Below are 17378 nucleotides of genomic sequence, written 5' to 3' on the forward strand. Positions count from 1 at the left end.
CCCTAGCCAACAGGGGAAAGACACAGCAGTAGGGACTAACTGCGTTAAGAAGAAGACCCCTTTCCCCTCCCTTGTCAGGTGTGCTCTCGCCATTGCTCCATCTGTGAGATGCACCCTTCTATAGAAGTAAATTGCCTTGCTGAGAAAACTTTTGCCTGAGTGCTGTTTTCACTTCGCAGCACCGAGCATTTACTTCCAACATAGCCAAATGGTTTTTTGGAACGATCAATCAACCTGAATGATCCTGAACTTCTTTGAGTTCCAGTACTCTTTCCCGGCTTTCCCGCTGTGTTCCTGGCCCTGTGTTCATCCAAAGATAGTTCCTTTTCTTGCCCCTGACCTGGGTGCCTCCCTGGTTTGGTTGTTCCTCTCCTCTTTTCTCTCTGCAGACCCTCCCTGAGTGTTTTCATCCACTGTGATTTCTTCTCAGCTGCTGCTGTGGGCTCCCCAGTGTTGTCTTCTAACACTGCAGTCACCCCAAAATGAAATTCCACTCACTCCCCAACATCTCTTCCAGTTGGTTCACAGGCAAGGCACACCCAGCATGACTAAAATCTCCTCTCAGTTGCCCAAGCCAGACAATTTAGAGTCACTGAGTCTTTTTTTCTCCTTCATCCTCCATGTTTGATCTTTCTTTTTTTTAAAAAAAAAAACAAAACAAACAAACAAAAAAAAAAAAAAAAAAAACAGCAAAACAGCTGACTAAAAGAAAAACTTAAGACAAAATAAATTTAATGGAACAATTACTGAATTGGGCAGCCCTCAGAATCAGAAGAGATTCAGAGAATTCCACCCTACAATGTGGACATTGAGTATGTATGGACAGAAAAGGGCTGAAGAAAGCAGGAACAAGAAAGAACAAAAAGCAGATGGTTGTTTCAAAGTTACTGTCCCTATAAAGGTTAAAGTGGAGGGAGCCTCCTTATCATGTCAGATAAAACTGGCCTGTGTGTGGATTTGGCTGTTATCTGTCCTGATTTCTTGAAAGACCAGATAAACCACTTAGTTTTGACATGGTCACCTGGAACTTTAGTATAAGTGACTCCATTTTGGTTTGGTCTGTTGGTACTGAGTGCAGAAGCTCAGTCTGAATCGATGGCCTCCTATAAGTTTAATACAGCTTTATTGAGATATAATTCACGTAATATACAATTCACTTGTATAAAGTATACATTCATTGATTTTTTTTTCTACTGTAATCAGAGACTTTAGAACCACCATCACAATCTAATTTTATAGAACACTTTCATTCCCCCTGAAAGAAAGTCAGAATCCATTAGCAGTCACTCCCAATTTCCTCTACCCTGGCTTCCTATCCTTGGACAGCCACTCATCTACTTTGTCTCGGTAGGTTTTTTGCCTATTCTGGACATTTCATATAAATGGAATCATAGAATGTCTGGCCTTTTGTGACTGCCGTCTTTCACTGAGCACAATGTTTTCAAGGTTCATCCCTGTTATAGCCTGTATCAGTATTTTATTTCTTTTTTATTGCTAAATAATACTCTATTATATGGATACACCACATTTTGTTATCCATTCATCTGTTGATGAACATTTGAGTTGTTTCTACTTTTTGGCCACTCCTATTATTGATTTCTAGTTTAATTCCATTGTGGTATGAAAACAGACATTATATAATTTCTATTCTTCTAAATTTGTTGAGGTGTGTTTTATGGCCCAGAATATGGTCTATCTTGAATGTTCCATGTCACTTTGAAAAAGAACATGCAGTCTACTCTTGTTGGATGAATAGTCTGTAGGTGCCAGTTATACCCCTTTGGTTGATGTCATGATGTTGAGTTCAACTATGTACTGATTTTCTGCTTCTTTGAATCTGTCCCTTTCTCCCTTTCTCTCCCTTCCTTTCTCTCCCTTTCCTTTCCCTTTCCCTTTCCCTTTCTTCTTTTTAGATAGGGTCTGGCTCTGTCGCCCAGGCTGGAGTGCAGTGGCGCAGTCTTGGCTCACTGCAACCTCTGCCTCCTGGGTTCAAATGATTCTCATGCCTCAGCCTCCTGATTAGTTGGGACTGCAGGTCCTCGCCACCATGCCCAGCTAGTTTTTTGTATTTTTAGTAGAGACAGAGTTTCACCATGTTGGCCAGCCTAGTCTCAAACTCCCGACTCTCCAGTTATCCACCCTCCTTGGCCTCCCAAAGTGCTGGGATTATAGGCATGAGCCACCGCGCCCAGCCTCGGATCTGTCCATCTCTAACTAAAAGATGTTGATATTTCCAACTATAATAGTGGATTCATTAATTTTTTTCTTGTAGTTCTGTCAGTTTTGGCATGTATTTTGACACTTTGCTGTTAGGCACATACACATTAAGGTTATGTCTTCCTTTAGTATTGGCCCCTTTATTATTAGGTAATGACTCTCTTTATCTCTTACAACTTTCCTTGCTCTTAAGTCTGCTCTGTCTGAAAGTGATAGAGCTACTCCTGCTGTCTTTTGACTAGTGTTATATGGTGTATGTTTTTCCATCCCTTTACTTTTAATCTGTATGTGTCTGTATATTTAAAGTGGGTTTCTTGTGGCCGGGTGCAGTGGCTCACGCCTGTAATCTAGCACTTTGGGAGGCCGAGGTGGACGGATCATTTGAGGTCGGGAGTTCAAGACCAGCCTGACCAACATGGAGAAATTCTGTCTCTACTAAAAATACAAAAAATTAGCTGGGCATGGTGGCCCATGGCTGTAATCCCAGCTACTTGGGAGGCTGAGGCAGGAGAATCACTTGAACCCAGGAGGCAGAGGTTGCGGTGAGCTGAGATTGAGCCATTGCACTCCAGCCTGGGCAACAAGAGCAAAACTCTGTCTCAAAAAAAAAAGTGGGTTTCTTGTAGTCAGGCCTTATTTTTTAACCCACTCTAACAATCTCTGTCTTTTGTGTGTTTAGAACATTGACATTTAAGGTGATTTGATATCATTGGATTAATATCTGTCATATTTGTTACTGTTTTCTATTTGTTGCCCATGTTTTTTGTTCCAATTTTTTCTTCTACGCTTTTTCTGCCTTCTGTAGTTGTAATTGAGCATTTCATATGATTCTATTTTTTCTCCTTTCTTAGCATATCAATTATACTTCTTTTTTTATGCTTTTTTACTGGCTGCCATAGAGTTTGCAGTATACATTTACAATGAATCCAAGCTCACTTTCAGATAACACTATATTGCTTCATGGGTAGTACAAGTAATTTATAATAACATTAATCCTTACTCCTCCATCCCATCGCTTATCTCATCCTGTCATTCATTTCATTTACATATAAGCATATATATATACATACATATTCAAATATATTATTATTTTGATCATACTGTTATCTGTTAGATCAATTAAGAATAACAAAAAAGTTTTTATGCTACCTTCACTTATTCATTCTCTGATGCTCTTTCTTTATGTAGATTCAAGTTTCTGTCCTATCTCATTTTCCTTCTGTCTGAAACACTTAACATTTCTTGTACAGCAGGTCTATTGGCAACAAACTCCATCCATTTTTATATGTCTGAGAGTCCTTATTTCTCCTTCACTTTTAAACAATAATTCCTCAGAGTACAAAATTCTAGGTTGATGCGTGCTTTTTTCTCTTAACACTATATATTTTACTCCATTCTTCTCACTTGCAGGGCTTCTGAGAAGTTAGATGTCATTCTTATCTTTGTTCTTTTGTAGGTAAGGTGTTTCTTTCCTCTGGTGGCTTTTTTCAAGATTTTAAATTTATTTTTGATTTTCTGAAGTTTGAATGTGATATGCCTAGGGTATAGTTTTCCTTGGCATTTATCCTGCGGGGTGTTCTCTGAGCTTCCTGGACCTGTGGTTTGGTGTCTGACGTTAATTTGGGGGAAATTCTTAGTCATTATTGCTTCAAATGTTGCTTCTGATTTTACTTTCCCTCTTCTTCTAGTATTTTTATTATGCCTATCTTATACCTTTTCCAGTTTTCCCTCAGTTCTTGGCTATTCTGTTTTTTGGTGTTTTTTTTTTTTCAGTCTTTTCTCTTTGCTTTTTAGTTTTGAAAGTTTCAGAACTTCCAATCCCTGAGCCTTCCAAAGCAGTTTAAGGCTGCCTTGAAGACTGAGAGATTCTTTGCTCAGCCCTGTCCTGTCTACTAATGAATGCATCAAAGGCACTCTTCGTTCTGTTACAGTGTTTTTAATCTGTAGCATTTCTGTTTGATTCTTTCTTAGAATTTCCATCTCCTTACATTATCCATCTGTTCTTACATGCTGTCTACTTTTTCCATCAAAGCCCTTAGCATATTAATCATCATTTAAAAAAATTCCTGGTCCAATAATTCCAACGTGCCTGCCACATTACGACTCTGGTTCTCATACTTGTTCAGTCTCTTCAAACTACTTTTTTTACTTTTATTTTATTTTTTTACTTTTGATGTGCTTTGTAATTTTTTGGTGAAAGGTAGACATGCTCTCCTGGGTGAAGGGAACTGCATAAATAGGCCTTTAGTAATGTGGTGGTAAGGTCCGGGGGAGGGGAAGCATTCCATAGCCCTATGACTACGTCTCAGTATTTAGGTGAGTTTGTGCACCTGGACGGTGAACTTTACCAGTGCTTCTCAATTATTTTCTCTCCGCTTAGGTAGGACAGGATGGTTGAAGGGGGCTGGAGTTGGGTATTTCCCTTCCTCTAGCTTAGTTGGGTGCTGATAGTACCCCAGCTGATTGGGCCCTCGTAAATTAGTTTCTCCTGAGGGCAGGCCTTGTTAGGAAGAACAGGTGCTCTGGTGTATTTTAAAATGGCTGCATTCCCCTCCCCTTGCCTCAAGCATGAGGGGATTTTTCTCTGATGCTCACTGTGAAAACCTGATAAAACTCCTGGAAGTAAAACAAGACAGTGGGCAGGCCGCCCTTTGATTGGGTCCCTCTGGAGTTTTTAACTCTTGAGACCTGCCCCACACTGAGTCTTCAGCAATTCCCCAATTGTAGTTCAGGTTTTCCTGCACTGGGACTCATTTCCACAGAGGTCTCTGCTTATGGCTTTCTGCTCTGGTAAGTTGTGATTCTCGGTACCTGCTTGTCTCTCCAATTCTGGGGGCAGTGGTTTGTCCTGTGACAGAGCGGAGAAGAGGTGTTGATTTTTCCGTGTTTTTTGTTTTTTTGTTTTGAGCCAGTCTCACTCTGTCGCCTAGGCTGAAGTGCAGTGGTGTGATCTTGGCTCACTGCAGCCTCCACCTCCCAGGCCCAAGCGATCCTCCCACCTCAGCCTCCCGAGTAGCTGAGATCACAGGTGTGGGCCACCACGCCAGGCTAATTTTTGTAGTTTTAGTAGAAACGGGGTTTTGCTGTGTTGGCCAGCCTGGTCTCGAACTCCTGGCTTCAACTGATCTGCCCGCCTTGGCCTCCCAAAGTGTTGGGATTACAGGCATGAGCCACCACGCCCAGCCCCCCAGCTAATTTTTCTATTTCTAGTAGAGATGGGGTTTCACCATGTTATGCGGGCTGGTCTCGAATTCCTGGTCTCAAGCCATCTGCCCGCCCTGGCCTCGTAAAGTGCTGGGATTACAAGGCGTGAGCCACTGCACCCAGTCTTGTTCAGCTTTTTACTTGGTGTGGGTGTAGGGGTGGGTGGTGTGTGTGTGTGTGTGTGTGTGTGTGTGTGTGTGTGTGTGTGTGTTTAGACGGAGTTTCGCTCTTGTTGCCCAGGCTGGAGTGCAATGGCGCAATCTCGGCCCACGGCAACCTCGCCCCGTCTTGTTCAGCTTTTTACTTGGTGTGGGTGTAGGGGTGTGTGTGTGTGTGTGTGTGTGTGTGTGTGTGTGTTTAGACGGAGTTTCGCTCTTGTTGACCAGGCTGGAGTGCAGTGGCGCAATCTCGGCCCACGGCAACCTCGCCCCGTCTTGTTCAGCTTTTTACTTGGTGCGGGTGTAGGGGTGTGTGTGTGTGTGTGTGTGTGTTTAGACGGAGTTTCGCTCTTGTTGCCCAGGCTGGAGTGCAATGGCGCAATCTCGGCCCACGGCAACCTCTGCCTCCCGAGTTCAAGCGATTCTCCTGCCTCAGCCTCCCGAGTAGCTGGGATTACAAGCATGCGCCACCACGCCTGGCTAATTTTTTTTGTATTTTTAGTAGAGACAAGGTTTCTCCATGTTTGTTACACTGGTCTCAAACTCCCGACCTCAGGTCATCCGCCCGCCTTGGTCTCCCAAAGTGTTGAGATTACAGGCTAGAACCACTGCACCCAGCCTTTTACTTGTTAAAATGGAGTGGCGACTTCCAAGCTCTTCACGTGCTGGACTGGAAACTGGAAATTGTCCCGACGCCATTTTGAAATCTCAGGAACCCACTCCCTTCCTTCAGTCCCTACCGCTCTAGGCCAGGCCCTAATCTCCAGGTGCCTGGATGATTGCGAAGTGCCTCAGTAATAGCTTCCGGTCTCTTCTCCCTTCAGCCCGTCTTCAATAGAAGTGCCACAGTGATCCCTCTAAATTGTAGTTCTGATTGTGCCGCTCCTTTGCTCAGCATTTTCTAAGTTTATTTTACTATGGAACAATTTACATTTTGAAACACTAGTGGAAGATCAACCGATCATAAAATATAACAGACTCTTAGGTGGACAGCAAGATATGGTCTCACAGATGAATTAATTGCCGGGAGATTATTCACATTTGTATGTGAATGCTTTGTAACAGAATAAAACAAAATTATTTTCAGCTTAAGAACAAAGTATATAAGTAGACATCTAATTTCATTTTTATTGTAGATGAATATAAAAGCCCTCAGTATTTAAAATTGAGAACATTATTTTTCCAGTCCTTTAAAAAAAAAACCGTATCTAGTCAATATTAAGAATAATGTTTCCAAGTCATACCCTCATATCAGGTATGGCATGACGTCTTCCATAATTTGTTTCATTACAGTGTAATACGAAAATCTTTGCACACAGATGTGTTATAGCAAAAGGAAGAACACGAACTGTTCCTTCGGCAAGATTTTGTGCTCTCTTGAACAGTCTCAGAAATCATCAATCCTTGTGACTTGGGCAGCATACCACCTGGTTTTTTAGAAATCACTTGGATATTGGCTGGGCAAAGTGGCTCATGCCTGTAATCCCAGCACTTTGGGAGGCCGAGGCGGGCAGATCACAAGGTCAGGAGTTTGAAACCAGCCTGGCCAATATGGTGAAACCCTGTCTCTACTAAAAATACAAAAATTAGCCAGGCGTGGTGGCAGGTGCCTGTAGTCAGCTACTCAGGAAGCTGAGGCAGGAGAATCACTTGAACCTGGGAGGCAGAGGTTGCAGTGAGCCGAGATTGCACCACTGCATTCCAGCCTGGGTGACGGAGAGAGACTCGGTCTCAAAAAAAAAAAAAAAAAAAAAAAAAAATCACTTGGATGTTTGGATGTTTTCCAATTCTTGGCTTGTGGAGTTCATATGTGAATTATAAACTCTGCTTTTTGTTTAAAACTTTCTTTGTTCGTGATAGATTCAGGCGGGATGAATTTTTATAGTATAAATGTTAACCATACCATCTACAGAATAAAATCACAAATATATGTTGAAATCTTGAGACAAGATTCCTTCTGTAGACAACATACTGTGGATAGAAAGTAACCATCCATGCAGTGGCTGGTTTGTCAGTGCAAGAATACACCTGTGTTGTGGCTAACACGACAGATACCTGTGTATTATGCAGCCCCCAAGCTATTTCCTGGCAGCCTTGGCTTGAGAACACTTCTTGAAGGTGATAGCACATAATTATGAGAATGACTATCCAAATACTTTTAATGTTTTTCCTACATGTATGTTTTTTGGAATGTATTTGGAAGAGAAAATAGCTCCACAGAGCACATTAGGGAGATGCTGGCCCCGAGATAAAGACTGATTTCCTTAGCCTGGTGCTCAGGCTCCATGGCTATCTGGTTTTGGCCCTCCCTGAGACCTCATCTCCTATCACCTGCTTGCTGTGCCACACAGTGGCCCTTGCTGATCTCTGAGTGCACCTCTGGTGCCTGAATAGCTGTTTCCTCCCTTATCTGCTAAACCTAGCAGATTTGCTGGGCTCTGGGCTGAGGTGGAGGGAGATATATGTGTGGAGGTGGGAGAGGGGTTTCTGTGCAGGGGTTCAGGGGTGCTGTTTGAACATAGGATGGCATTGCTATGTTGCTAGTGAGTTTTATTTTCTCTTCTGTCCCTGTCCTAGACTTCCCCTTCACTTCACTCATCCTGCCGCCATAATGTTCACCTATCCTGCATCCTCAGAGAAGCCTTACCTCCCCCCTCTGCACTCCCGTGCCCATATTTGCTTTCCATCTCAGCTTTGCTTCTCCACAACTCTGCCTGTCTCCCTCCTGGCTATCCAGGTCCTCACCCACTGCCCTGGGCCCATCCAGCCCTTTTGGAGAATCGGGACCCTTTTCCAAAGCACATGGGAATGGATCTGATGGCTCCTCTGGGGCAGCCCTCAGCCTGTGAACCAGCCCCAGAACTTAGTCAAACTCACATCTCAGGAGGACCAATAGGAGAATGTATGTTCAAAGCTCCTTAAAAACTGTCAGACACTCTAGGAAATAAGGTAGTGTCATTAATAAAGCCTGTCAGCATTCATCAGGGGCACTTGCCTTATCCATTCCCTGGTGTAAATGTGACCCAAAAAGGGAATTCCTAGTCAGAGGACTAGGAGGATTTGTGACAAGTATTTTCTTCTATCAGATCACTAATTTATCAGGTTTGTTAATTGGGCAGTTTGGGGGCAGGAAGAAAATAACTTTAATAGAATGGGGCAGCTGTGACCTCCTTGAAGGGGCTCAGACCAGGCAAGGAGACAGACATCTGGCTAAGGTCCGGCAGATGCAGACTCTTCTAGGTAGTTGTGCATTGTTGTAACAGGATTTCTGTGTCTCCACTAATGAGCAATACTGCCTGTGTCATGCACTCACCTCTTTGGGCTTCTATTTCTGGACTCTGTGCTCTTCCATTATTTGTCTACTTATTTGCTAAGACCTTCCACCTTGTTTGCTATAACTTTATAACAATATGTTTCAATATCTGAGATGGCTAAAACTCTTAATTGCTTTTCATTTTCAGAATATTTTGGCTGTCCTCACATAGAGTTTTCCATATGAATAACCCTGTCTAGTTCTAAAAATAATACTATTTTTATTATGTTAGATTTATATATTAATTTAGGGATAATTGACAGCTTTGTGTTGGCTTTCCCATTTAAGAATATGTCTTATTAAAGTTTTCTTCTGTGTGCATCAGAAGTTTTTGTTCTTATTTTATTTATTTATTTGGGTTGTTTTAAAAATGGGTCTTGCTATGTTGCCCAGGCTGGAATGCATTAGAAATTCTTAGGCCCAATTCTAGTATGTACTAGAGCCTGGTCTCAAGCCGTACTCCTGCCTCAGCCTCCTGAGTGGCTGGGACTATAGGGGCACACCATTGTACCTGGCTTACTTTTATTTTCTAAACATGGATCTTGCATGCTTCCTAAATAGATTCCAAGAAATTGTATCCTTTTGGTTGCTACTGTAAATGGGATTTTTGGCAATCTGTTATTACATATTTTTTATTTTGAGACGGAGTCTCACCTACTGTGTCGCCCAGGCTGAAGTGCGGTTGCATAATCTCGGCTTCCTGCAACCGCCGCCTCCCTGGTTCAAGCGATTCTCCTGCCTCAGCCTCCCAAGTAGCTGGGATTGCAGGTGCCCACCACCACACCCAGCTAATTTTTATATTTTTAGTAGAGGTGTGTTTTGCCATGTTGGCTAGACTGGTCTCGAACTCCTGACCTCCAGTGATCCGCCCACCTTGGCCTCTTAAAGTGCTGGGATTACAGGCATGAACCACCTTGCCCAGCCAGACAATCTGTTATATTTTCTATCTGGTTGTTTGTGTATTTAGGAAGGCTACTGATTTTATTTATTAGTGATTTTATACCTAGCCACCATACTGAATTTTAATTACTATACTCACTTTTTCAGTTGATTTTCTTGGGTGTTCTCTATGTGCAATTCTATTATCTGCAAATAACAATAACGTTATTGTGTGGATTTTGTATAAAAGTAGAACTCCAATATGCTTATAAGTTAGATTCTTTGCATGGGAGGATGTACAAGAAAAAATTTCTGTCCACATCTCCTTTTTCCTTCATTTCTCTGTCCTGGGTTCTGAGGATTTGGCCCTGCTGGCTGGCATAGCCTGTTGACCATCTAGAGTGTGGGTCAGGGGCCAGATGAGCCCATGCTTCCAGTCCCTTGTGATGGGTGACCAGTCAAGGGCCTGGGTCTTCAGAGCACAAATCAGACTTCACAAGATGCTATGACAGTACATGAAGGGACAGTCAAGGGAGGATGTGTTGGGTCCAGTGATGGGCACATGCTTTGGCTGGGATGTGTGAAAGTACAGATGATTCAGAAGTTCTAGAAGGAAAGCGGCAGAAGCCCTTCTGGTGAGAGGGCAGGGCCAGGTGGTCAGGGGCCAGCCTGTAATTCATGCAAAGCACTGGGAGCTGGTCCTGTTGGGGACAGAGCCAGGGAAGCCTTTGCAGCTGGGCAGGCAGAGCGTGACCCATCTGGACTAGAGGAAGACCTGTCGGTTGGTGTAGTAGATGGTGTTTGGAGGGGTTTAAGACTCAAGACAGATATAAACTAATTAGGGTACCTTATGAGACTTTGTAATACTGTAAAATAATGTCTGAAGGGTTTGTTTTAATTCAAATCAAATAGAAGTAGGAAAAATAAGAATTTTGATATTTTGTAGGTTTATGTCAGAAAAAGTGTGGAGCTAAGCATTGCAAGTGAAGAATTATAAGTTAAAACATCATTTTTCTCTCTCTCTTGTTTCTTTGCAAAAAGTAGTCATGCTAATTCTTTGCAGAATTATTTCACATGGAGCTAGAAATTGTTCAAAGCAGGAGTGGCCTCTTTGCTGAGTGGTTTTCATATTCCAAACATACATATGTTGCACAGAGTATCTAATTATTCTTGGGAACAATTACTGTCAGGTTCTAGAATGTGTTCAATGAACAGCAATTGGTGTTTATTCAGCTCTAAAGAGACTATGCAAGGAATGGTAGGTTATATTGTCTGTCTAAAGAAGCGTTTTGCCATCCGGAAACATCTGCTTTCTATTTAAAGCACTGAAGAAGGAATGAAAGTATATTTGAAATTTACTCTCTGAACATTGAACATCAAAGGAAGGAGAATAAATTTGGATATGAAGGTAATTTCTGTCCTCTGATACACTCTCTCCAGCTTTTCCCTGCTGGGAAGGAAACGCAGGTTGGAAAGTTCTGATTCTCTTACATCTGTCTATTTATATTGATTTGCACGCTGGAGGAAATGACTTCTGTGTCCTACTTCTAGCTCTTTTGCTTTCTCAAGTGAAGCAGAATACTCTTTCAAAGTCAGGGTCTGCTTTTCTGAATTTCGTGGTGAGGTCTGTATTTGGATTTTGCCCATAAAGGTGTTAAGATTTGTTGTTCAGTTTGCCTGAAGTGATCACGTGACCCTTGATTTTCTGTGTGGATAGCCCTGCCCACTCACAGCCCTGTTGGGAGGATTAAATGAGAATATGTACGGTTTGCTTGGTGTGTAGTAAGCTTTCTGTGAAGGACAGTGCCTCTTCTATTGCTACATAATAAACTGTCACATACATAGCATCTTAAACCACATTTCTGTGTGTCTGGAGTCCGGTATAGCTTAGTTGGGCCCTTTGCTTCAGGGTCTCTTGCAAGGCTGTAATCAAGGTGTTGACCAGGGTTGGAGTCTCATCTGAAGGCTCATATATGGAAAGATCTGCTTCCAAGCTCATGTGGTTGTTGGCTGAATTTCCATTCCTCCAAGGGAGTTGGACTAAGGGCCTCAGTTCCTGTCTGGCAGTTGGCTGGAGTCTTTCCTCAATTCCTTGTAAGGTGGATCTCCCTAATATGGCAGCTTGCTTCATCAAAACCAATAAGGTAATTTATTGAGAGAGTCTGGTAGGAGACAGACGTCATAATCCTATGTGACTTAATTACACAAATGACATCCCATCACCTTTGCCATATTCTGTTGGTTAAAAGCAAGTCACAGATCTCACCCACACTCAGGAGGAAGGGATTCCATAAGGGCATGAACACTAGGAGGTGGGGGTCACCGGGAGCCACATCCGAAGCTGCCTACTACAGACAGCCATTATTATAGGAAGAGAGAATAACTTAATGGTTAAGAGGGAGGATTTCCATGTCACTTAGAAATAACATCAAATCGCTGGGTGCAGTGGCTCACGCCTGTAATCCCAACACTTTGGGAGGCCGAGGCAGGTGGATCATGAGGTCAGGAGTTCAAGACCAGCCTGGCCAAGATGGCGAAACCCTGTCTCTACTAAAAATACAAAAATTAGCCGGGCCTGGTGGCAGGCACCTGTAATCCCAGCTACTTGGGAGGCTGAGGCAGAGAATTGCTTAAACCCAGGAGGTGGAGGTTGCAGTGAGCCAAGATCATGCCACTGCACTCCAGCCTGGGCAACAGAGCAAGACTTCATCTAAAAAAAAAAAAAAAAAAAGAAATGACATCAAATCTCAGACCTGTCATGTACTGCATGACCCAAGTCAGGTTACCTGGCCTCTCTGAGTTCGTTTCCCCACCTGTTCAGCCCCTTCCCTGTAGGATTGTTGCAATTTTAAAGTAGAGAGCGAGCCTAGCAGAATGGTAAACACTCAGTAAAGGTCAGCTACGAGCTTTTCTTCTCCTTGCCTTTTTTGCCTTTTTTTTGAAATATCATTAGACTTTTTGGATTGTAGAAGAATAGCGTGGAACTCCCCAGTGCCCCCAGACTTGGTTATTCATGTGAAATCCCAGAGCGGCGGGTAGTTTCCTGCCAGACTGGCTGTGCAATCCTCCCATTTGCCCAGGGGCTCAAGGATGAGGAATGCAGGTCTTTGGCCTCTGGAGGGCCATAGCTTCCTGCCATGGTGACTACCTCAGAATGGAGCTGCCAGGATGCCCTGCAGTACCCCTCCCAGGTCTCTGTGCCTCCCCCCACACTGGAGCAGCCACTTGCCCTGCAGTGAGCCTGACCATGGTGACCAAGAGTGTGGCCAGGTGAGCCATTGTGTTCTCCCAACATCCTTGCATTTCTACTTGGGGGTCCCGAGGGCAGCCCACCATGATTTCAGTCCATCCACAGAGCTGAGCAGGCAGATTTGGAGATGGAGCCCTTCTTGTCTGCTCACTTTGACCCGGATCATGCCGAGCAGACAGCCAGCTGCTGTGCCTGTGCCTGGTCAGGAAGCTCTGCCATCTTCTCGGCTCCCTGTGCCTTCCCCTCCATCTCTCCACTTTGCTTTCCTCACTTCCTCCCTCCTGTAGGCCTCAGGGACAGAGAGTGCTTGTGGAAGGCCACTGCTGGGCCACCACAGGCCGCACTCATCTCCACCCTCCTTCTTGACCAGAACAGCTCTGCCTCCCCTTGCCCCTTGCCCCCATCCTTTGCATCCAGAGACCCTGTTCTTGGTCCTCCTGTTGCCCCACCTCCAGCCCCCTCTACAGCTGTGGGAGAACTTTCTGGAGTCTTCCTGTGTCATTCAGTCACCAGTGTCGTTCTGGAGTAGAGATGCTGGCTCTAGGGGCCACTTCTTTTTTTCTTTTTTAGATCATCTGATTATATCTAATGTGAATGTCTCCCCAGCTTCCTTGAAAGTAAAAATCACCTGGAGTTCTTAAAAATGGAGCCCCTTGGGCCCTTCCTTGGAGAGCCATGTTCAAGGAGGGGCTAGGATGGGGCCTGGGAACATGTATTTTTAGTAAGTGTACCAGCTAATTCCTGTCATGGAGATTTAGGGAACACTCGTCTAAGTATGCCCAAACCCAGACCCAATCCCTCTTTTCTGGTGTAGGGAATAGGGGGGAAGATCTGAAAGTCTGGGTCCCTTCCCAGGAAGGCCTTCTCTAACCCGTGGGCCCCCAGCCCAGCCCATTTAGTGCTCTGACAATGAGGAAGAGATTGTAGCATAATTTGATTCTTCAAAAAATGTTCTGTAGTTACTGCCCTTTAAATCGCTCCTTCCTTTCACATGCAGGAGAATACTGTGTGAGGAAGTGTTTTCCTTTATGGTGTTGTACTTAGATGATTAGCAAAATATGGTGCTGGGCTGAGAGTGGCACAGCTGGGTGATCCAGACGGCAGACTGGATTATATCATGTGGATGGGATATGAGGGCTTGCATTGATATGCACACACTCCCCGTCGGCTGGCCTCTCTTGACAACAGATGCGGGAAATTACAGTGAGAATCTTCCTTTTGTTTCTAACAGCTGTCACCCAGCTGCTGGAAGGGTGTTGGTTTAGCATCGAGTGTGTGGGTGAACTTGGTCTCTGTTGAGGGAATAAAAATGCCGTAGTAATCCACAGCCCCAGAGGTACTTGTCCTGCTCCAGGGGACCTAGAAGGGAAGTTTCAGGGAGGAAGGAATGCTGCTAGTCTCCGTTCTGGAATGCTGGCCTCTGTAGACAGCTGCATTGAAGCAGCATTAATAGCATGCCCGTGGAGAAACAGGCATAAAGAAGATTGCTGCATTTCTTCAAAACCACAGTTGATGGTTGATGCTGCTTGTGTTACTCAGTAGCCCTTATATGAGGCTCAAATGGCAAATTGGTTTTCTAGGAAAAGTTTCTCAAGAGCATTCTTAAAATTTTAATAATGAGTATTCTACAGTCAGGATGGATTCAAAGACTGCTTCGCCTAAAATCATTCCATCTAGAGACTGGAACACTTAAAATTCTTTTCCCTTTGATTTTTTTTTTTGTATCTTGTCTATGTCTCTTTTATGTTATCTCTTTTGACATTATAAAGATTTAAAAAATTGTCTAAGTTACGTTTTGATTTAATTTTATGTCTCTAATAAGTACTTATTAAATCTGTAGCATTTTATAAACAATGGGACTTTTTTTTTTTTTTTTTTTTTTTTTTTTTTTTTTGAGATGGAGTCTTGCTCTGTCGCCCAGGCTGGAGTGCAGTGGTGCAATCTCAGCTTACTGCAAGCTCTGCCTCCTGGGTTCATGCCATTCTTCTGCCTCAGCCTCCCGAGTAGCTGGGACTACAGGCGCCCGCCACCACACCCAGCTAATTTTTTGTATTTTTAGTAGAGACGGGGTTTCACCGTGTTAGCCAGGATGGTCTCAATCTCCTGACCTCGTGATCCGCAATAGTGGGACTATTTTTACACGTTGATGGCTTTTTTTCTATTTGTATCTTATTTTGAACACTTAAAGGATTTTTGAGCCAGTTTGTGTAAAGATACTTTCTTCAAAAATAAATATATTTTGTGATAAGTCTGTGTCATTTTGCATTACTTTAGGAAGTAGATAGCTTAAAATACGAAATACAGTGAAATCCATTACAGTTTTTATTCATCTGCCTTATTTCTAAATGCTTATTGTCAAAATCTAATTCCCCACTCAACAGAAAGAAACATAGATAATTTGCAAATTTGGTGAATCACATGAAGTGCTTTAGGCATGTGGAGTGAAAAAGCAACAATATAGAGGCAAGAATAGCAGAAGGGATGGATTTGATGAATTCTACATAAAACTCAAAAGGTTTATGAGTTGGAAACATCAAATTTGAAGGTTTGGTCAGGTTGTTGAATGGTTCCAGAAGTAGACTGAAGAGATACAGAGATAAAAAATAATTCTATCACATTACCAGGTGCAGTGGTTCATGCCCTATAATGGCTCATGCTGGGATTATATCCCAGCACTTTGAGAGGCTAATGTGGGAGGATCACTTGAGATCAGGAGTTTAAGACTAGCCTGGGCAACACAGAGAGACCCTGTCTCTACCCACCACCTCCTCGCAAAATTAGCCAAGTGTGGTGTCACATGCCTGTAGTCCTAGCTGCTTGGGAGGCTGAGACAGGAGAATTGCTTGAGCCTCGGAGATCCAGGCTGCAGTGAGCTATGATTGCATCACTACGCTTCAGCCTGGGCAGCAGTGAGACACTGTCTCTTAAAAAAAAAAAAAAAAAAAAAGCCAGGCATGGTGGCTCACACCTATAATCCTAGCACTTTGGGAGGCCGAAGCAGGCGGATCACGAGGTCAGGAGTTTGAGACCAGCCTGGCCAACATAGTGAAACCCCGTCTCTACTATAAATACAAAAATTAGCCAAGTGCAGTGGCTCACGCCTGTAATCCCAGCTACTCAGGAGGCTGAGGCAGGAGAATCGCTTGAACCCAGGAGGCGGAGATTGCAGTGAGCCGAGATCATGCCACTGCGCTCCAGCCTGGGCAACAGAGTGAGACTCCATATCCAAAAAAAAAAAAAGATAAAATTATATCATTCATAAATTACTGCAAATTTGAGAAGTACTTAATAGAAATATAACATTAAGCTGCAAATGGATTGGAAAATCCTAAAATTGTTGCAGAATCCCCTAAAATTTGTCACAAAATTCTAAAAAATGAATTGGTTCCAAAATCCTAAAAATGACAAGAGGATGTCAGAAAAAGTATAGGACACTTGACAGGGATTCAAAAACACTGAACAAGGAGTTGCCTTTTAAGCAAATTGTTCATTGCACCAATTGCCCTGCAGTCTTAGGGGATAACAGCTAAGTGGAATGTGGTTTGCAAAAACTACTCACTGGTGTCTCTTTTTTTCTTCTCTCTTTGCTTTTATTTTAATTGTCTTCATGCATATGTATGTTTCCCTATAAGCTATTTAAAATCTTTTGGGGCAGTAGGTGGCCTAGAAATCATAAATTATACATTAAGTCATGTTCTCTCAACTCACACGCCCACTCTCTTATTGCAGAGAACAGCCCATCTTCACCACCCGAGCGCATGTCTTCCAGATTGACCCCAACACCAAGAAGAACTGGATGCCTGCGAGCAAGCAGGCGGTCACTGTTTCCTACTTCTATGATGTCACAAGGAACAGCTATCGGATCATCAGTGTGGACGGAGCCAAGGTACCACCCCCTCAGCTGATTTTAACACTCTTAGTTGCTTATTTTTCATCCAAGATGCACCCAAAATCCTGCCATCTTAACACATAAGTTACTGTTATAATGTCTGTGTAACATATTCTGTTCTTTTTTCATTTAAACTTATGGTAAATGGGGAAGAAAAAGATTTCTCTGTTACCATTGTCTTCATAACTAACATTTTAATGCCTGTATAATAATTCTACCGACAGCCTATAATGCTCTTAATTTCCCCCCTGTGGTTGGATATTTAAGTGGCTTCCAATGTTTTGCTATTATAGATAATGAGCATCTTCATGTACCAAATATCCTCAATTGTTCACATACCATTGCTTTCTTTTGAATAGTCCTTAGGATAGATTCCTAGAATATTATGGGGCAAGATATTAACACTTTATGGCTCTTGACGCATATTGCCAGGTTGTTTTCCAGAAGGGTTCGTTCTTCCAGCCTGTA

General features: G+C 43.1%; 1 protein-coding gene across 1 annotated transcript in view; it reads left to right on the plus strand.

Moving 5' to 3' along the window:
* Nucleotides 1–17378, plus strand: part of HOMER2 (homer scaffold protein 2) — a 98893-nt gene that overhangs the window by 44005 nt on the left and 37510 nt on the right. The window contains exon 2 of the mRNA XM_030814938.1: nucleotides 16751–16907. Coding sequence (XP_030670798.1) covers nucleotides 16751–16907 — 157 coding nt within the window. The remainder of the gene's footprint in view (nucleotides 1–16750; nucleotides 16908–17378) is intronic.

This window comes from Nomascus leucogenys, chromosome 6 (genome assembly GCF_006542625.1).
Source record: "Nomascus leucogenys isolate Asia chromosome 6, Asia_NLE_v1, whole genome shotgun sequence".
In the NCBI taxonomy this organism is placed as follows: Eukaryota; Metazoa; Chordata; class Mammalia; order Primates; family Hylobatidae; genus Nomascus; species Nomascus leucogenys.